This window comes from Nelumbo lutea, chromosome 2 (genome assembly GCF_056320005.1).
Source record: "Nelumbo lutea isolate HS-2025 chromosome 2, American lotus-T2T, whole genome shotgun sequence".
Taxonomy (NCBI): domain Eukaryota; kingdom Viridiplantae; phylum Streptophyta; class Magnoliopsida; order Proteales; family Nelumbonaceae; genus Nelumbo; species Nelumbo lutea.
Window position 1 is genome coordinate 4,806,174 of NC_142685.1, and position 21,896 is coordinate 4,828,069.

Sequence of the window (21,896 nt, forward strand, 5' to 3'; positions counted from 1 at the left end):
CAAACACCCTGAATCTGCTCTTCAGTCACCAACAAACTTCCCCCACCTGCGGCGATGACAAAACTGCTCTAGTCCACCTCGTTCAAACACGGCATCGATCCAACTGTTATCAAAGCCCTAGCTAACACCGGAACCAACATCGACATTGGCACAGCGAACAACATACCCTTGTTGGCCTCTGACCCCAACTTCAGGAAGGAGTGGGTCTGTTGGAATCTCATCGCCTGCTAAGAGGTGGAGTTTCTCCCAACAGAACCTCAGCCCCATTCAGAAAGGTGTACGCGAGTAACGTGAGGCCGGAATTCAGTTAATCGGAAGCTCGGGTTGATTGTAGTCTCCCAGAGTTAATTCATAACGTTCATCTAAGTTATAAAAAAAGAGTAGCCAATCCTTTAATGGCCAGAGGTAGTCAATTGTCAAAAGAATTATGATGAGGTATTAAAAATTTAAAAAAATTGCCACGTGTCTCATGAAATCTTTTTAAGATGAAGTTTCTTTTTGTCTAAAGATCTCATAGTAGACATATGTTACTTCCCTTCGCGGGAGACATTACACGGGTGACATTAGGACTAGTCTGACGCTTAATCCTACTAGATGTCCTACTACCAGCGACTTTAATTGATGTATTTTCACATCGCAGGTCTGTGATGGTCTCAAATTCATCGCAGTTCATGAAGAACTATGAACTCATTGCGGATCCACATCGTCATTGTGGGTGTTTTTTTGGTTCCAATTTAGTAACTTTATTGCCATTGCCAAGGCAGTCGGGGTGAACATGTACTTACACCGACATATATTACCCTTCAAAGCCCAGGATAGGAATACGATGATGATGGTCTATTGACAAAAGGAAAAAAATTCTATGCCCATTTCATTCCTGGTCTTTTTGTTTGGGTCCTTTGCTTTTCTGATTGTTTGATCAATCCGAGCATGGATCAACGAATTTCGCCATTTATGGCTTCAAAAAACAAAATCAGAAAAAGATAAATAGCATAACCTACTTGTATTCTTATATATCTTTCAAGGGCTATTCAAACGTCTTCGGGTAAAATCTCAAATAGACACTGCAAAGAAAAAGCAACTTTATTTTAAATACAAGGTAAATATAAAAAAAAGGATGTACGTGATCTTGAGGCTCCTATGCAATTACTGTTTGTTCTGATGGTTTTGGGATGGACTGCCATCCCGTACAAATGTGGAGGACCTCTTTCAGAGCATCTGAAGGAGCTTCCATTGTCCATGTTGGGTAGTATTCGCTTGGATGGAACATGCTTTCCACAGCTGTCTCGGTCAATAAACAAGCTTGAGCTCCATTCAGGAAAATGTCACCCTCAGATCTAATACAACCAGACCTCTCCTGTTCCCTGTCTGCAGCCTACATAACCAGCATGATAAACCACCATTTCAGTCCATGTAACTACATGTTTTTTTTTTTTTTTTGTTGGGGGTGGGGGGGCGGGGTCATTAACAAGTTGAAGCAAGAACTTCGTTCAACTGGGAATCAAGTGCAATATCAACAGTTTGATCACCCATCCACCAACACAAACATATTAACAGACCTTGGAACAGCAAACAGAAGCATTAATGTTTTTCGTTCATCTAACAAGAGTTGGTCTGGGAAATTTTTCAAGTAGATGGGCCATTCTGAGAATCCCATGTCCAGGACAAAATGGACCAGTACTAATTGAAAAGATAAAAACATCGGATTGTTTTGTAGTTCCTCAAAGTGGAACATTATCATTGCAGCACAGTTTCTACTAGCGCTTTTTTTTTGGACAAGCATTTCTACTAGCAAATTTGATATTATCAACCTCAATAATTGAAAACGCACATACTAAAACATTCTCATGGCTTCAATAAAGGATATGGTTTTATTTTATCAAAACTAATGAAGGATATGATAAGTGAATAAAGTCAAACACAAAATTCCGGTCCTCTAAAGTGGGAGAGAATACTAAAGATATAGGCTACAAACCATCTTCTACTGACCACCAACCAGCTTCCCTAATAAAAATATATAACCTAACAAACGCAAAGGTGAGACAATAACAGTGGGATAGTGCAAACATAGAAGATCTAGCCTTGGCATTGGGCTGCAAATTAGGCAGATTGGCTTTCAAATACTTTGACCTATAACTGGAAACAAGGTGCATCCCCAAATTCAGGATCATATGATCTAACAGATAGAAAGAGTATAGCCTCATTAAAGCGAGTTTCCTGTCAAGGGAGGTAATCTCATTCATATCAAAATCAGTCTACCAAATCCACCCAGGCACCTACATACTTCCTCTGTTTCCATTCACAAAAAAAACAGCACACACCTTGGAAAAACTCTCATTGTATTTGCTTTGGCAAGGGTGAAGAGATGATTTCCCATTATACTCGGTGCATCGGGACAAAGTTTATCCTGAAGGCTATAGGTGGTATTAGGATTGAAGCATCTTTAAATGGTGTTAAGACTTCTCTGCGTGGAAAATGGTGTGAAGGCACAACAAGAACTAGACAGACTTCAGAGATAAGCTAGGGTTGCCAAATATAGAATGGCATGCATTATATGCAAGGTTCAAAGTATCGGAAACTTCAAGTGTATCGAAAAGGCAATTTTAAGAGATGCATCGGGATACGCCTTGGATATGCATGCGTATCGGAGAAAAACTAAGATACACTTGGAAACAATATAAATACTTTAATAAATCATAAAAATACATCAACAGCATTAAATATAAGACCTCAATGAGGTGTATATACATTAAATTAATATATTTTAATGGTTTTATGAACAAATACATTATAGCTAATTATAATTTCATTAGAAATCCCATGCTTAACTATAATTTATAAATTATAATTCTTAAGTTTTAATGTTTTATGGGATGAGAAAAAACCCAACTCTCCTATCCAACCATAAAACATGCATTGACACAACTCTATGAGAAAATATAATTAATAATTATTTATTGTTTAAATAATTATTACTTATTATTCATTTCCAAAAATTATAAACAACAAATAAACATTATATAATATATTCAGAAAACAGTTATTAAAGAAGAAATTTCAATTGCTTTGTGGATATGATAGATTATCCATAGAATTATAATATATTCAAGGGAAAATGACTAATCAGCCCAGATCAGAATTTTATAGCCCCATAGTACAGGGGGAATGCATCCTGACCGTGAATTGGATGTTTCCGTACTTCTCCGTATTTATTCAGTAGGGGGACTGGAATTCAGAATTCTGCATCGGATGTTTCCGTACTTCTCCGTATATTCAATCATTGTGATCAAATGATAAAATATAATTAATTATTTATTTATTCTTTAGTTCTAAAAAAAATATATATTAAAGAAGAAATTTCAATTGGTCTATGAATATGATAGATCATCCATAGAATTATAATATATTCAATTGTTGTGACCAAATGATAAAATATAATTAATTATTATTTATTTTTTTAATTCTAAAAATATAAAAAAAATCAAAAAAATATTAAAGAAGAAATTTAAATTGCTCTATGGATATGATAGATAAATCCATAGATCTAAAACAAATTTAGTCTTTATAGGTAGAGAAAAAAACTTACATTTTCAGATTTTTTGTTAATTTATATTTTCCCCGAATATCTTCATGAAATTTCCATAAATCTACTAATAGCACAAAAATTTTGTGATATTGAATGTAAGAAATGTAGATCACCATAAGTTTAAACATTCAAGAAAAAAAAATCACAAGAAATTATAAAAGATTGAAAAAAAAATTACTTATTTTTCCATATTTTTTCAAAATTTGAAAAATCTTTAAAAAATTAACGATTTACACTTGTTTCTTGCAAACTTTTGCAAATCTAGCACTCTAGGAATGAAGTTTGGAGTTTTAGAGTCATTTGGGGGTGAAAAAAGGCTTATTTCGGGGAAAAGAAGCTTGCTTTTCCCCTTTAATTTTCTTTTTTTTAGTTTTTGGCCGTATCTTTTTCATCGATACGCTACTGATACGCCCGGATACACCCCCGATACGCCCCCAATACACCCTTGATACGCCCCCAATACGGGTCCGGTACGCATGAAAAAAGACGAAACATCTAATTTCCATGCATATCTTGTATCGGTTTTTCAAAGATACGATATGGGAGCAGTTAAAAGGTGGGCCCTTCAAGCCTAGGAGCACAGGCGAGGCACATTTTGGGGTATGCGCCTCGCCCAGGTCCTGGTTGCACCCCTTTCAAAAGGCACACACCTAGGCTGAGGCGCAAGGCGCATCAGGCGCACCCGGCGTGCGCCTTTTTTAAAATTTTGCACGTTTTCCTTTTCTTTTTAGTCTAACGGCTGGGTCAGGGGCTCTGCCCCCTAGATCCCCGACCACACCTCTCAAGGCAAGCCCGAACAAGTCTATGTTAGGGTTTGAAATCCGAGAACCCCCTATTTGCTAATGTTGTTCATTCATTCATTGCAATAAAAAATCTTCTTATAAGGCAATGAAAGTTTTAAAATCATTACATTTTATATGAGAAAAAAGAATTTCAGACCCTAACATAGACTTGTTCGGGCTTGCCTCGAGGGGCATGGTACAATGGAACCTTCACTTGTGCTTCTTTTTTCAAGTCCATCTCTCAACTTCCTACTCACCAACCCTTTCCGTCAAAAGAAATTTGGTGTAAGCCAGTCCCCAAAAAAATTATGGCTTTTTGTTGGGAAGTTTTCCATGGGAAAGTACACACTTTAGACAACCTACAAAAGAGAAGACCTTTTCTCTGTATTTCTCCTAATTGGTGTATCTTCCAGTGAGGATTGTTACCATTTATTAGTATCTTGTCCCTTTTCTACAGACCTTTGGGCTTGGCTACTTCCGTTGTTAGGGGGTAGTTGGAGTCTACCAGCAGAAGTTCACATAATAGGGAGAATTATGTGGAGATGTGCTCGTGCTGCCTTGACTTGGACTCTTTGGGAGGAAAGGAATCTCATAATTTTTCAAGATAAGGAAAAGAACAACCAAGATTTGAAAGACTGTGTGTTAAACAGGGCAATACATTGGCTGAAAACCTTGGAAATCTTTCATCAATTCTCCTCTAATGACATTTGGAGAAATTGGTCAGCAGTAGCAAGGTGTTCATCTTTAAAGGCCAAATCAAGTACAAACTGGTCTCCTCCACCCGAAGGCTCAATTAAGTTGAACTTTGACGGAAGCAGCATGGGTAATCCAAGATTATCCGGAGTGGGGGTGCTTTGAGAAATGAGAAGGGAGAGATTTTGTAGATCTACTCAGGTCCTTTGGGAATTGGGAATTCCATCAGGGCAAAACTTTTAGCTGCTGTACAAGGGGTCCAATTTGCAAACCAGCTGGGGGTACAACATCTAATAATCGAGGGGGATTCCAAAGTGGTGGTGGATTGGTTAAAAAATTCTGAGGAGGCTATGTGGCGATACAAGAATGAAATGAAGAAATTTAGTTGGTTGACAAGGAATATGTCGGTCACTGTACAGTGGGTGGGGAGATCAGCAAATACCTTGTCAGATGTGTTAGCTAAGCAAGGGGTAAATAGGGAAGAATTATTTTGGGCTCAGTTGTGATTCTTGTTTTTCTTTCATAGTTTACTTGTAAGTTTCAAGGAGGGGCTGCAGCTCGCACCTCTCGTTGGGATGATGTATGAACTCACTCTAATTTGCTTATGAATCAATAAACTTATTATTATTCATCAAAAAAAAAAAGAATGCAATATGTTCTACATCACATTAAGGAGAAAAAGAGATTGTGGGTTTTACATGCTTGAAAATGCTTTATATGTTTGCTTTTATTTTTTAATTTTCATTTGAATACGCTTTACATGTTATGTTTATGTATTTTAATTTTAGATAATAGGTTTTTAAAACATTTATTTTAAATTTTAAGTTTATATTTTTTATTAACATTATATTTAATGTTTTTTGAATTTTTTGCATTTTCTTAATTTTTTTAATTTTCTGACTTTTTTTTTTATTTTTAGCTTTTTTTTTGTAATTTTGCACCTTGCTTAAAAGGGTGCGTGAGTGCGTGCCTCACCTTATGCCTTGCACCTCAGGCACAAATTGGCCCTTGCGCTTTTAAAACACTGTATGGGAGGGACAAGGGTACAATTCACCTATGATTATGTAGTATGGACAGGAATCGAGAGAGCAAAAGAATACTTCATCAAAGAAATTGACTATGAACTAGTAAATGGCTCTAGATCCAATTCTTGACTTCTTAATAACAGTTACCCTGCTTGCATGCAATATTTTGCAAAATAATGGTGTGGACCCTTATATTCAGAAGAGACCTGAACAAGTGAGAAATAAATGAAATGGAAACCTGATCAGGCCTGCTAATGCTAATTCAAGGATGTGGTTGTGGAACACATTGGAGAAGTTCACCGCCTGACCTTTTTTCAGAAACATATCCATGCTGGAGGGAGCAAATTTCCCAAGTCGATAGATATGAGAAACACTTGCCTCATCTGAAGTGGCATTTATGGTCTAAACATCCTTGGGAAAATGCCTCAGCAAGGATGATATGTAGATCAACCAAACATGGAGTCATGGACCACGTGTTGTATCAAGAAATTGAGGGGGCAATACAAGCCATCTATTCATATCAACGTTCAAAATTTCGATACGATGCACCCTGTATCGGGCGCATTGTATCGTATTGGGAGCTGCCCAAAACCCCAAATAAGGGGTGCTTTGGATTTTGATCATTTTCAGGGGGTAGGCATGCTTAAAACTGAACCCCTTATGCAATTTTGAAGAAAAAAACTAAAAAAAAACTAAAAAAGCAAAGTTATTAAATAGTGAAACACCCAATACACCTATTCATGCGTATTGGGTGTATCGATACTTTAAACCATGATTCATATACAAGGGACCACTGCTTGGGATAATAGTACAATCTCAAGCTAACAAATATGAGAATGAGGGCTCAAGTTAGAGAGTGGCAACTTTGTACAAAAAATCTCAGGCTGACAGATAGCAGGGACTTACATTGGGTAATGGCACAATTTCATCAACTCATATAATTTAACTTCAGCAAAGTGTATAGGTCATTCATAGGAATTTAGGAGTAGATCCAATAGGTGATAAAATGAAAGAAAGTAGACTATGATGGTGTTATGGGCCCAGGCGTAGGATCTCGTCATGGGTCAGTCCACAGGGAGAACCTCTTGCTTCCCCTTGCGCCTTCCCTTGCGTGCAAACCCTATTGTGGCAACCGAATGGGTGATTTGTCTAAGAGACCACCCGAACTCTCCTCACTCTTCTCTTAACTGGAAAACCGAATGCCTTTATTCCAATTCACAGCTCCTTAAATAGGAGATTGCAAGAGGTGGCTCCTTATTCCATTCGGCTAAGCTAGGACAATCCAACTTTAAATCAAACTCCTACTTCTAATAGGTAAGCAAACTCCTACTAAGAACTGAACTTAACTCCTATCTCTAATAGATAAGAACATAACTGGATAAAGTAAGCTAATGGAGAGCTAGCAGGATAAGCTGACGTGGCAAGATAGGTTGTTGTGTGGGCCCTCCTCACTGTTGCTACTGGCGGCGGCGATATGTACTTCCTACAAATGCATCCATAACATCACACCCCTCCTGGGCAACGAGCTTGTCCTCAAGCTCGAGATCCGAATAAGCACTGTGAAGATCAGACCAGGGAATCCAGGTGGCCTCAGCTGATGGTAGTTCGTCCCACTCTACTAGCACTTCTAAGGTCCCTCAATTGACGCGGGACCGGATAAGAGCTTGAGGTTGGAGAATGAGTCTGCCGTCCTTTAAGGGTGGTAGGGGAGGTATCTTCTCAGGAGGAGTCCCTGTAAATGGCTTGAGTAAGGACACGTGGAAGGTATCATGGAGTCTGATGTGGTCTGGTAGCTCGAGTTGATATGCAACCTTCCTGATCTGCCGTAAAATCTTGAAGGGCCCGTAGAATTTGGGGGCTAGTTTAGGGGAAGCTCTGCATATGAGGGAGTGTTGCCGATAGGGTTGGAGCTTCATCCATACGAACTGTCTGGGTTCAAAGGTTAATTCTCTGTGGTGCTGATCGTAGGCGTTCTTCATGCATGCCTGAGCCTGCTATAAGCGTAGGGAGACTTCGGCGAGGAGGGCATCGCAGTCTTGCAGGCCTCGATCCACTTCTTCCAACCGTGTCGAACCCGGTTCGTAAGACAATAGACGGGGAGGGTCCCGACCATAAACAACCCGGAAGGGAGTCATGCCAAGAGAGGAGTGATAAGATGTGTTGTAACAGTATTCGGCCCACGGGAGGTACTCCACCCAATGCCGTAGCTGGTCTCCCACAAAACAGCGGAGGTACATCTCTATCGTTCGGTTTACCACCTCCGTTTGGTCGTCCGTCTGTGGATGGTAGGCGGAGGAGAAGGCTAGGGCTGTTCCCTGCAGTCGAAATAGCTCCTTCCAGAAGGTGCTAGTAAAAACCAGGTCCCTGTCACTGACGATGGATTCAGGTAGCCCATGCAGTCGGAAAATATGGGTGAAGAAGGTGTGGGCGACTGAGACCGCGCTATATGGATGGGATAAGGGAAGGAAATGAGCATACTTGGAAAAACGGTCCACCACCACGAATAAGACCGATTTCCCGCCAACCTTGGGTAGGCCCTCAATGAAATCCATGGAAATATCGGCCCAGATCTGAGTTGGGAGTGAAAGCGGTTGGAGAAGGCCTGTTGGGTGCAAGTTTTCCCACTTTTGTTGTTGGCACATAGAGCAATTCTGAATGAAGTCCCGCACCGAAGCCCTCATGCCCCGCCAGTGGAAATCAGCGTGGATGCGGTGCAATGTTTTCTGGACACCTTCATGCATGGAGTTGTGTATGCTAGAGATGACGGAGGGGGTTAAGGGACAGTCGGCTCGAAGATATATCCGTCCCTTGTAGAGTGCTAACCCGTCGTGCATGGACCAGTTTGGGTTGGTCGTTCCGGACTGTATTTTCTGGACAAGATCATTCCACTCTAGTGATTGTGGCAGCGTGTTCCGGATGTCTTCCAGCAGGGTGGCTCGGGGTTGGGAGATCGCATGGAGGAGCATATTGTCTTCTTCTGCTCGGCAAGATAAGGCATCTACTACACGGTTCAAGGTTCCCACCTTGTAGTCCACCCAAAAATCGAAACCCAGTAGTTTGTTGACCCAATGTTGTTGCGGCGAAGTGGTAAGCCGTTGTTCCAACAAATATTTGAGGTTGTAGTGGTCCGTCTTGACAACGAAGGACCTTCCCCATAAGGTGGCAGTTGTAGTATGGCGCCGATGCCAGTACCGGATGCATCGCATTAGACAGTGAACTCGAGCTCAAAGTTTGGCAGTTGTAGGACCGGAGTGGAGGAGAGGGCTTCTCTTAAACTCGCAAAGGCTGCATCGGTTGTATGATCCCAGTGGAAAGCATTCTTCTTGAGTAGATTGGTTAGTGGTGCCGCCAAAAGTCCGTAATTTTGTACAAACTTGCGGTAGTAACCCGTCAATCCTAGGAATCCGCAGAGAGCCTTGGCGGATTGCGGTCTGGGCCATTCCTTGATCGCCTGAATCTTGGAATCATCCACAGTGACCCCTTGCCTACTGATCACATGTCCTAAGTAAAGGACCCGTCATTCCCCAAAGGAGCATTTGGATCGCTTAAGGAAGAGTTGGTGTTGTCGCAGGAGTTCAAAAACGATCCGTAGATGTTAAACATGTTGTACCCACGACTTGCTATAGACTAGGATGTCGTCAAAGAATACCAAGACAAATCTGCGGAGGTGGGAGTGAAACACTTCGTTCATCAGGGACTGGAACGTGGAAGGAGCGTTGTTGAGGCCGAATGGCATGACTAGGAACTCAAAATGGCCATGATGTGTCCTGAAGATTGTTTTCTCTATATCTTCGGGAGTCATTCGGACCTGGAAGTAACCTGACCGGAGGTCTAATTTTGAGAAGTATTGGGCGCCATGGAGTTCGTCCAACAGCTCATCTACGATGGGGATAGGAAATTTATCCTTGACCATTCGGCTGTTAAGCTCTCTGTAGTCCACACAAAATCTCCAAGTCCCATCCTGCTTGGGTACCAACAGAACCGGAGAGGAAAAAGGGGAGCAGGTGGGACGGATGATCCCTTGCTGTAACATATCTGCACACTGCCTATCTATTTCATCCTTTTGTCGGTGTGGGTAGCGATAGGGTCAGACGACGACGGGATCCGATCCGGCTATCAGAGGGATCCGATGATCGCAAGCTCTGGAAGGTGGAAGCCCCTTGGGTTCTTGGAATACTGCAGAAAAATCCGTGAGAAGCCTCTCCATATCTGTGGTGCGCAAGTTCTCACCTTGAAGTGTATGCAACTGCGTCTTTGATCTTATCCTAGTTCCCTGCCATGTAACTGGTTTTCCGTCCAACTGGAATGTCATAGTCAGGGCACTGAAATCCCATAGGATTGGCCCTAGAATGATCAGCCATTTGACTCCCAGGACGATGCCGAATTCATCCAAGGAGAGTAAGAATAAATCAGCAAGGAAAGATTCTGACCTAACCTGAATCTTGGTGTCCTTGCAGATTTCGGGGCTGTGAACTCTTTCCCCGTTTGCCACAGCTACTTGTAACTGCGGCCTGATTTCCATCGGTAGTTCTAACTGGCAGGCAGCCTGTTCACTGACAAAGTTGTGGGTGCTATCGGAGTCTATGAGAATATGTACTGGTTTCCCTGCTACCAGCGCCCTTAGTTGCATGGTTTGTGAGGTTTTGATCCCCGTGATTGCATGGAGGGAGATCTTAGGGTCTGATGCTGCAGGTTCATCCTCGTCCTCTTCGGGTTCGTCTACCAGAAGACAGAAAAGCTTCTTGCACCTGTGCTCGGGGGAGTACAGATCATCGCAGTTGAAGCACTGCCATCTTGCGCGCCGTTCTGCCATCTCAGCTCGGGATAGTCGTCTAATAAGGGGTGTTGTCCTGCTACTCCCTATACTTGATGCCGATCTGGAAGGTTTACCGGTAGGAAGCCTTGGTTCCCTACTGGCAGTTGAAGAAGGAGGCACTCCTGCTGCCTTTAAAGGAGCCCAGGTCATTGTTGGCCGACCTACACTGAGGGTTCCGTGGGTGAGCTGCAGTTTCCGTTCGAAGGCGCGTGCGAGGTTCATCGTTGTGACCAGGTTGGGAGGGTGTTGGATCCCCACATCCACCCTTAGGGGTTCTGCCAGCCCCGCGGTGAACATATCGACTTGCCAATCTACGCGAACCGAGGTTGCTCTGGCGAGAAGGGTTTGGAACAGGCGTTGGTATTCTGCCACTGTTCCAGTTTGCTTGAGGTTAATTAACTCGCCCAGCGGGTTGCTTGTCAACGGGGGTCCAAACCTGAGGAGGCAATAGGATTTAAATTGACCCCAACTGAGCTCGGGTTCTTCCTGCTCCAAACGGTAGAACCAGAGTTGTGCCTCTTCCGATAGGTGGAAAGTGGCCAGACTGACCTTGTCTTTGTCATCAGTGCGCTGATTACGGAAGAACTGTTCGCAATGATACAACCATCCTAACGGGTCTCTGGTGCCGTTGTAAGACGGAAATTCTAGCCGACTATACTTGGGAATAACTGCGGCTGTCGGGGCAGCAATCTGCTATTCGCTGGACGTCTCTGCCGAGTCCGGACGGCGACTGTTGGTGATGGCGGTTCCCTCGAAGTTTCTTTCTTTGTTGGAGAGGAACGTTTCCAGCAGGCGTCACAGCTCCCGGACATCATCCTTGACTTCACGAACCTCCATGCTAGTTTCTGCGAGCCTATGCTCCATTTCGTGGACCCTGGATGGCAGCGGCTCCTGATCCCCCATGACGATAGGCTCTGATACCAGAATGTTATGGGTCCGGGCGTAGGATCTCATCACGGGTCGGTCCACAGGGAGAACCTCTTGCTTCCCCTTGCGCCTTCCCTTGCGTTCAGACCCTATTGTGGCAACCGAATGGGTGATTTGTCCAAGAGACCACCTGAACTCTCCTCACTCTTCTCTTAACTGGAAAACGGAATGCCTTTATTCCAATTCACAGCTCCTTAAATAGGAGATTACAAGAGGTGACTCCTTATTCCATTCGGCTAAGCTAGGACAATCCAACTTTAAATCAAACTCCTACTTCTAATAGATAAGTAAGAACAGAACTGGATAAAGTAAGCTAATGGAGAGCTGGCAGGATAAGCTGGCAGTGGCAAGATAAGTTGTTGTGTGGGCCCTCCTCACTGCTGCTGCCGGCGGCGGCTGTATGTCCTTCCTGCGAATGCATCCATAACAGATGGTTTCACCATGTATATAGAAGACCATCAATAGCACCCATAAGAAGAAGTGATTTGTTATAAGTTGAATGGACTAGAAGGGTAAGAGGTAGACCAAAAAGGACATAGGTAGAAATAATAAGCGATGATTTAAGCACCAATAATTTAACAATGGATATGGCATTAAACAGAATGGACTGGCGAAACATGATTCATGTAGCCAACCCTATGACGATGAAAGTGTTGCGGGTTAATTACCTTGATATTTTAGGCATCAAGTGGTGCTCCTTAGTTGAGTCAATTTTTAGAAGGATAGTAGCCACTATAAACTCATGGTTCTCTGCTCACAAGTATGCAGGGAAGTATCCCCATCCCCTGCTTCTTTCTTTCCTTTTGAATCCTACCACAAGCTTTAATGATTTTTGCCTATGCATGGTATAGCCTAGCTCTAAATTTATAGTACTTAGTTGTACAGGAGCATACTTGTAAACACGTTTGGATTTTGGGTGATATCAATACAATTACATGTTACCATTTCAAAGAAAACTATAGATTCACTATAATGGTTTAAATTAATAAACTTTAAGTGCTTAACCTTAGGGTCTAAACAGTATCTGCCAAGTATATTATAATTTTTTATTAATAAGTATATTATAGGTTTTCAAACTGGATCCACAGCCCTGTTCACTTTTTCTCTCATCACCTTGCTAATGTTATGATGGCATAATAGTTTTTTCATCAGAGACTAAGACAAAACACATAATATTCTGAAAAGAAAGTATCAAGGTTCTAGATAGGTATAGTCCTAGAGTTTCTCCCAAGTCATCACATAAAACACTGGCTTTGCAAAAATCTCCCAAGTAATGAGACAAGACACAATTTTTGTGAAAAAAAAAAGAATTAAAAAAAAAGCATACCTTTTCAGTCATATATTTAAAAGTGACCTTCTTCTGTCCTGCTTCATATATATTGCACTGGGAGTATATCTGGTGCACAAAAAAGGCATTACATAATTTCACAATTATAGCAAAGATTTATATGCATTACAAATATGTAAATTCTAAAGGTCTAAAGAAATCCATCCACACTCATTCCCTAGATAGTTGGTCATGTTTTAGTCAAATGAACAGCAGAGCTGCCAATCTAATCTGTCCATCTTCAAGCCAGTCCTTTGGATTGGCCACATAGGTATATCTTGTCTGATCAACCCTGCTCCCTAGAAAGCAGTTAACTTTACCTCCATCAGTGACAGCAGTCAATTAGCTTTTTCTTTTCTTTTTTCTTTTGCTAAATAGATCAATAAGAGAAAATAACTTTTTAAGTCATGTAATTTAGGTCATTGGGCTGGGGAAAGGAATGAGAATACATAAACTGCATTGGACATTGGACTGACACCTCTTTCTGCACATGTAATAAAAGAAGATCCATCTAAAGAAGTTCACATTCCAGAAAAATTCATAATAAGCCTGTGCCCATCATCAACTAAACAAATTCATAGGCGTATCAGTACCTGCGACTCCACGCTAGCACAAACAGCATAAATACCCCAATTCCTGGTGTAATTGTTGTATAAATGAACCTTTCCAAATCTAACACGAGGATGCCGCTGTCTGGTCCCATTGAAAAAGCAATGGTGAATGGTTACACGGATACATCTATCACCAGTATGAGTGGGATCTGCTCCAATAAGCATGGTCTTGTCATGCTGTGAAAAGTGACATCTGATGAAAGTCAAAGAATGTGATTCATAGATTATCAATCAACCATAGTCCACAAAAAAATATTCCTACTCGAGTAATATGCACAATCATCTCCTCACCTAGAGATAGTAATATCAGTGCTTTCTCGTGTAATATCAATCAGCCCATCATCATAATCACGCAAACTGCAGCGGTCTATCCATATGTGCCTTGACTTGGGTTTTATTTGAATACCATCAACATCGTGTCCTCTACCACCTTCAAACTCTAGATTGCATATGATCACATGTTCACATTCCTTCAGCCTAAGACCTTTTCCCGTGAGTTTTATCCTTTGGCCCCGGCCATCAATTGTCTTATAAGATGCTACACTCAGGTAAGATAAAAGTTGGATGGTGCCCGAAACTTGAAAAACAATCCAGAGTGGTTCTTTTCTGCGACAACCATCACGCAGTGATCCAAGACCATCATCTACAGGCAGGAGAAGGGGGAAGTTATTTTGGCAGAATATTGATAACAATAAGCAGGCATATCTTAACACAATTAATAGCATCTAAAAACCAATTAACATGTCCTCCACAATGCCAGTGAATTGCCAATCCAAATCAAATTTGTAAGCTGAATGAGATGGTAAATTATGCACCGCTAGCGTTTTCTGAGGTTTTTCAACATATAACTTTTGAATCTGAAACCCTACCTTGGCAATTCTAGCAACAACAGAGATGAATCCGCATGGAAGGTAGAAATAGATCCAAATTGAATTGATTGAGAACATAATCAACTAAATCCACCAAAAACCACAGAAGGTTGGTCGGGGAGATCAAGTGTAATATGCCTCCATCCCATTTACCTATTTCTGTAAAAAGTTCGTTTAATCCAAAGCAACAACAGCTAACTACCCAGGTTATAAGTTGCAACTTACTAAACACGCTTCCATAGTGGATCTTTGTAAACAAACCGACACATGCACAGAAACCAATTCCACAGTTTTACATTGCGTACCTATCGCAAAGAAAGCTCTGGAATAAAACAAAATCGAGAGAGCTCGAAAAGGTCAAAAACAATAACCCAAATAAAATCCAACATATTCAGATGGAAAACCAGAGGCAATTAGCGTTCAACCAAAGCATTAGATTTGACAAATATATTCAACCAAAACTATTCCGTCTTTAAACCGAGAAAGTTTAAAATGAAAGGAACGAAAATAAATAAATAAAAAGAAATGAGTGAACCTGCTAAAGTAGTGACATGATAAAGTGGTCCATGTAGACCGCCGATGGCGAATCGACCAAAACCCTCGGCCTGTCCGGCCAAAGCTCTCAAGCTGCAATCTACGTGAGCGTAAGGCAGCGAAGCCATATTCGTCTGAGCTGATCCAATTGGGGTGGTATGGGCAGCTTGATTTGGCGGGGTATTATCTTTATTTTCAAAACCTGCAACGGCCGGCCTCCTCCTATCGGGAAAAGATCCGTTTATGCCGTTGCGACTATTGCGAAGCTTGGTCGAGCAACGCCCGTGGACGGTACCCATTAATTCCCAAATCGAGTAACCCCGATCGATGACTTATTGCTCTGCTCACACCTCACAGTTCAGTGAGAAAGTTGCTTGGACACGGTTTCGTTTCTCCCTCCACGCTCTCTTGCCTTGCTCAACTCCAACTTCTTTCATAACTCAGTCCGTAATTTACACGGGCTGGGTTTTACATTATCGGTCCTCGGCTGGCCCTGGGCCCATGACTTTCATTCTTTTTTATTTGTTTTATTTTTTTCAGGTTGGGCCCGGGCCTAATCCTTAGTTAGCTTGAGTCCGGCCTAACTTTATTTTCATATAAACCCAATCTCAGCATGGTCCGACTATATATATATATATATATATACACGAATGTCAAATTTTAAAATAGATTCATTGACCAAAGTGAGTTAAACATGAGTCTGAATACAACCTTATTGCATCAAATTTTAAAGAGGGTTGGGCCTGGATTGGGAAGATTGAGCTTTACCTCAAACTTGGTCTAAGCTTGGGCCTTATGCCCAAATCTTAGGGTTGGGCTTATGTTGATCATAACCCCAGCCCAGCCTACCCAACCTGCACCCGATAGTTTTAATAGGGCAATTTTCCCCTAAGAATTAGGACAGGGGGGTTCCTTATCTTAAATGGGAATGGACGGGACAGAATTTTTTTTTCTCCAAACCCAGAATGAAATCCACATATAATTACTCAAATTTGCCCCAAATCCAATAATAAATTATTAAAATATCCTTAGATTTAATTTTAATTTCTAAATATATAATATGACTTAGGGATTCCATCATTCTATAATCTCATTTCTAAAATACGATACAGGTTTGATGTATTTTTAGATAATTGTTTCAAGGGTTGAATCCTTGCCCTGCAACTAAGGATGAGGCAAGGAGCAGAGTAGGGGATTTTGTTTATGGAGTGTGGATGGGGTGGGGATTTCCCACCCCATACCCATCCCATTGCGATTCCTAAGTAGAGTTAAATCGAGAAAGTTATAAGTTCTGTACATTGTGTTATGTGCCAAAATATCTTATATTTCGGATTTTCCAATGCTTATTATTCACAATTGGTGATAGTGTTGTTTACTTTATACATTTTATGGGAGATTTTACTCATTTGTCGTTGCCGGTCAGTGATGTTTTATTTTATTTTATTTATTTATTTTGCATTGTGGAATATCAGGTTTATAAGTCGCTACATATGTCATTTCCAACTTCCCCCAAGTAATAAAGTTCCATCTAGAAATCATTAAGGTCTTTTTTTTTTTAATATTTCTTCGGTGCTCTCATTTTCGAAGTAATTGTTCCATTAGAGGAGACCCCATCCACCCTCGAAAATGTGAAGATGATAATGCTGCTCAAAGTTCAGTTAATTCAATTATAAATATATTTTGAATATCAACTCGAATTAATCATTTAAGAGGCGTTCTACAACGTAAATTGTTGTTTCTCAAAACAAAAATATAAAAATATGTTATCGATTTAGTGTTTGTTTTCTGTTTTAAAAATAAAATATAAAAATGTGTTCTCGAATTATTAAACTTCATGTTGCATGAATCATATCAAGATCTCACATAAATTTGGTATTTGGATGAATATCGATTGATAGGTTAATTATCAATTGTTTAGGAAACAATTATTCTGGAATCCGGACACGATTATGGTTTTTTCTTTTTAGAAGAAATTAAAGGACACAATTATGGTTCGCCTCAAATAGATTCTAACCTGCATTAAAAAAGTGTTTTTTTTACTGCTCAGTCCACTCAAAAAATCTTAATTCCATCATATAATTGGGGTAGGTGTAAGCTCGGGATTGATGTTAATTTACTGCTCAGAAGATGACCGTTAAAAGAGGTTTTTGCCAAGTTAAAATAGGGTCATTTCAGTAATTTTATATGTAAAATAATTATAAAAGGGTAGAATGAGTATTTAAAAAAAAAAAAAACTGATGCATCAATTTAACGGTTTCTATCTGGAAAAAATGACAAAATGGGACTTTTGTTGAATTTCTCAAAAATTTAGGAAAGATATTTATTAAAATGAAATTATAGGAGAGGTTTTATGATTGTCTGAAACTTTAGAGAAGGTTTTTTGTATTTTACCCTAAACATACTCAGGTTGTGTGTAAACTGTAAAGCCATCTAGGTTTCTTGGAAATGCGTGTTAAAGAAAATTGTGTGAAGTGTGAACTAATGTGTCACGTGGGAACGGGAAGTCAGCTCAAATTGTTGAATTTAGACGGTCAAAGATTTTTCTGGGTATGTGGTGGTTGTATGTTTGGACTATTTGAAGCAGCGAAATACACATATATGGATATAACTCGAATAGCAAAAGATGGATTTTCCCCGGTTAATTCACAACAATCCATTTTTTTTTGGAGACAGTTACCAACATGAACATGAGCATGATAAAAGTAAAAATCACCGTTGGATATGGGGTTATCCTCCTCTTAAGTCTCAAATCATTTGCTTTGTCTTCTAAGAGCATAAGGGAATTTGGTATAAAAAAGAGTTCATATTAGCGCCTCACAATGACACATATAACATCTAATACGTGCATGTGCATGCATGCACTAGGCACACAGCAGCCGAAGACCCGATCAAAGTGGATAACAATAGAAGACCCGGTCATGTTAGCTTTTAATTGGGATAAGCCTTAGTCATTCAGTTTTAATTCCGTTAGAATAGATAAGTCTTCAATTATGTTCCTAGACAAGTGCATTCTATTTCCTAGATAAGTGCATTAGATAAATCTTCAATTCTGTTCCTACATAAGTGCATTCTATTTTTTTGTTGATAAGCTCCTAAGATTAAGGGGCAGTAGTTCCTATTTCTACTCCCAGGTAGCACAATAAAGCTATAAATATAGTCTTAATGAATGGAGTTGGCATTGGCTTTTCTACAAACAAACTCTCTGTCTCTCTCTTCTCCTTATTCTAAATCATTCTCCCTCTTGTTAGATAACTTGAGCGTATCAACATCCCTATCTTATATTGAAAACATCTCTAGATGATAGCATTAGAGATAATGAGACTTCATGGGGAGATGTTTCCAATACAAGGTTGGGATGTGTTATGGGGCATTATGGGGCATTGAATATGAATTCTATAAAAAAAATGGCAGTAAAGCTGATATCACATCTGTAGCACATATAATGTGCCTCACAAATGCCCCACATGGCCACATGCACATCTAAGTGTGCATTGAAAACATCTCTCAAAGTTGTTAGTGGGAGATGTTCCCAATACATAGTCGGGATATACTGTGGGGCATGATGTGAATTCAGTAAAGCCCACCGGTTTGAGAAGGGCCTACCCTCATCCTAATGAGCATTGAGAATTGGGTTGGGTTGGATAACTTTTGTTAAAGTTATGGGAAAATTTCACTTCAGTACTCTAAACTTTGGGGGTAGTGTCAAGTTAGTATCCGAACTTTCAAGCGTGTCACTGTTGATGAAGGAAGATTTGGCCCGACCTCGTAACCACTCAACACGTGGCAAAGGCAACAGCTCGGCACGACAGTACGCCCAAGGCGCGAGCTCCGAAAGGAGGAACCAACAGTCCGAACTCCCCACAAGGAGCCCGAACTCTCCCTTTGACCCTGGACCTTACGAGCACAAAGAGCAACAACCCGAACTGGCCCACCCCAGGGCAGTTCGGGCCACACCCCTATCTGAACTCAAGACTTCACCTCGCACACCACTCCAGCACTTCGTCTCCAGGCCGCCGAACTGAACAACCGTACCTGACACTAAAGGAGTCTGTACCCTAAGGCGGCGCACCTGATTGACTTAGGATCTGACGCTTGACAGCCGCACTTCAATGGCCACTTGCCACCACCACCTCCAGTCACAGAGACGGCTCCGACAAAAAGAGCAGTGGCGGTTGCCTGCCTCAGCAGAGGTGATGACACCCGAATTGGCAGAAGTGCAGAGGTAATGATACCCGACCTGACAGGAGATTGGGAGTGAGTGTGCAAAGTGGTTATAAAAAACTCTCTTCCCCCCAAGAAGGAGGTATGTGATAACTTTGCGTTATCTGGTTTTTGTCTTGCCTTTGAGAGAATAGTAACTTGAGCTACGGAGCAATCTCACTGGGTTCCTCCCCCGAGATTCCTCACCTTCTTCTCCGGTTTCAGGCACCTGTTGCTCCAATCAGAGGCAAGGTCATTGACAGCTAGGACCGCCCAGATTGCGCACCATCAATTGGCGTCGTTTGTGGGAAACGCTTCTAAAAGCCTCCCTCTAAAACTCTTATAACCCTTTTTTTTCCAAGGAACCCCAACACTCATGGATTTTTCTAGCAATGCCAGACGTAGCACGGAGATGAACGCCCCCGGGGAACAACTTCAACTCCCCGTGGTGTGCATCAGACAGTTCACCATCCCCCTTCCGGTGGATGGAATCCCTAGCCTGAATGCACCACGAATAGTGGCGCCAGTGAACCTTTCCGCTATGAATGTCCCCCTTCCTCTACCTGTCGAGACAACCTTTATCGAACCAACTGCTGTCCCCTTGGCGACTAGCCAGAGCCAGTTTGACGACTTGATGCAGTGCATGCGAGCAATGCAAGCCCAAATGCAGCAGTTCCAGCAGCATCAGCTCAAGCAGCACCAAGTACTGCACCACCTCTCTCAATATCACTATCAGCAGCAGTTCCCCGAACAGCCTCCTCTGAACCAACCACAGCTTCCACCTCGGCACCCTGCTCCAAAGCCGGTTAAGCCCTCCCTCAAGGTGGACGCCATCACCGAGGAAAAGCCTCCCAACTTCAGAACCCCCCCAAGAGCCAAGTCTCATCCCCGGGCCAAGGGGAAAGAAGAAACACCCCCGTCTCGCAACTCGCCGGTGGGTCGGGAACCTCGCCCGCCAAGTCAGTACCTCGGCACCCCAAGTTTGAGCTCCCGCCCACAGAGAACCGATTCAGCGTCCTGGCAGCGGACTACAACATTTCAGGCCCATCAAGCTCGGCAACACAGAGGCCAACAGTGCTAGTACCAGGCCCACTCAGCAACAAAGACGCCGACAAAGTCACCGAACTGCCACCCATGTCCTGCCCGAGCTCAGAGGTAAAGAAGAGACAAACTCCCCCCTTTAGACAAGTATGATGGGTCCTTCGACCCCAACGACCACGTCGATACCTTATAGTCCCAAATGCTCATAGCAAGGGCCAGTGAATCGTGCATGTGTGTGGCCTTCATCACCACCTTCAAGGGGATGGCCCGCATCTGGTACAGGAACCTGGCCCCGGGTCAATAAGAAGCTGGACCCAGTTCGTGCAAGTCTTCACCGCACACTTCGTTACCATCAAGCGGTGCCCCAGAACCGAGGAAAGCATCTTCGAAGTAGTCTAGAGGGAAGGAGAGTCCATCCTGGGCTACATCAAGCGGTTTAATGACGCGTGCTTGCAGATACCGCGACTAGACCCACGGTGTAGCTCGCGGATGCCAAGAGAGGAGTAACACACAAGGAGTTCAAATGGCACATGGTAGCTAGCCGACCCGCGACCGTAGCCGAATTCCTCAAGCTCGCGGATAAGTTCATGAGAACAGATGAAGAAATCAACCAAAGGACCGAAAGCGAGATCGAGAAAAGAAAGAGGGAAGGCATGCCCTCCAACCCAGACAATAGAAGAAAAAAACCTGGCCCGGGAAACGAAGCCAAGCCAGTTGTTCCAAGCTCCCTTAGCAGCTCAAACGGACTACACACCCTTAAACACAAGGCGGGTCGAGATCTTGATGACGATCAAAGAGGCCCCATATGTAAAATGGCCACCTCGCCTAAAAGGGAACCCAAACGAGAGAAACAAAAACTTGTACTACAGTTTCCATAGGGATCACGGTCATAGTACCGAATAGTATAATAATCTCCGGGACGAGATAGAGGGACACATCCATCGCAGGTACTTGAGAAATTTTGTACAACATAATAATAATAACAACAACAACAATAATAATAATAATAATAAGACAGGTCGGCAAGGGGAGCACAGTAGGGACGCCCCCAAATCCAGCAGCAAGTCGGCCGAACCGTCGCAAAGACAACCTCCAAAAGAGAGGCCAGTTCGGGGAACCATCCACGTGATAGTGGGAGGTTCGGTGGTAACAGGTTGTACTTCGGCGGTGGCCCGGGCGTCAGTTCACGAAGCTGCCCGAGAAGAACAAAACCCTCCTAAGAGGCTGAAGACGGAGGAGCCGATTTTCTTCACGGAAGACGATACGCGAGGGGTCCACTACCCTCACGATGATGCGCTTGTCATAAAACTAAGGATCAACAACTTTGAAGTCAGGCGCATACTTGTCGATTCGGGCAACTTGACAGACATTCTCTTCAACTCGGCGTTTGACCAGCTTCAGTTGCAGAGAAGCGAGTTGAAGCCCGTGAACACTCCTCTGGTGGGCTTCAGCGGAGAAGAAGTCAGACCCCCCAGGAAAATAACA

General features: G+C 42.2%; 1 protein-coding gene across 1 annotated transcript; it reads right to left on the minus strand.

Annotated features, from left to right (window-relative positions):
- Positions 1-988: 988 nt before the first annotated feature.
- LOC148868211 (putative pectate lyase 4) lies at positions 989-15,619 on the minus strand. The gene is made up of 5 exons (XM_088969658.1): positions 15,172-15,619; positions 14,059-14,410; positions 13,750-13,960; positions 13,157-13,225; positions 989-1,375 (listed from the first exon to the last, which is right to left on the minus strand). Exons 1-5 carry the CDS (start codon positions 15,467-15,469, stop codon positions 1,139-1,141), a joined length of 1,167 nt encoding a protein of 388 aa, XP_088825784.1. The 5' UTR covers positions 15,470-15,619; the 3' UTR covers positions 989-1,138.
- Positions 15,620-21,896: the final 6,277 nt, after the last annotated feature.

Bases quoted from the DNA above. Each gene is read 5' to 3' on its own strand.
- LOC148868211 (XM_088969658.1), bottom strand. From the start codon at position 15,469: ATGGGTACCGTCCACGGGCGTTGCTCGACCAAGCTTCGCAATAGTCGC. The intron at 14,411-15,171 runs GTTCACTCATTT...TCCTGCCTGTAG, and splicing joins TCATGTCACTACTTTAGCAG to ATGATGGTCTTGGATCACTG. The intron at 13,226-13,749 runs GTACTGATACGC...TTTGTGCACCAG, and splicing joins GTGCTAGCGTGGAGTCGCAG to ATATACTCCCAGTGCAATAT.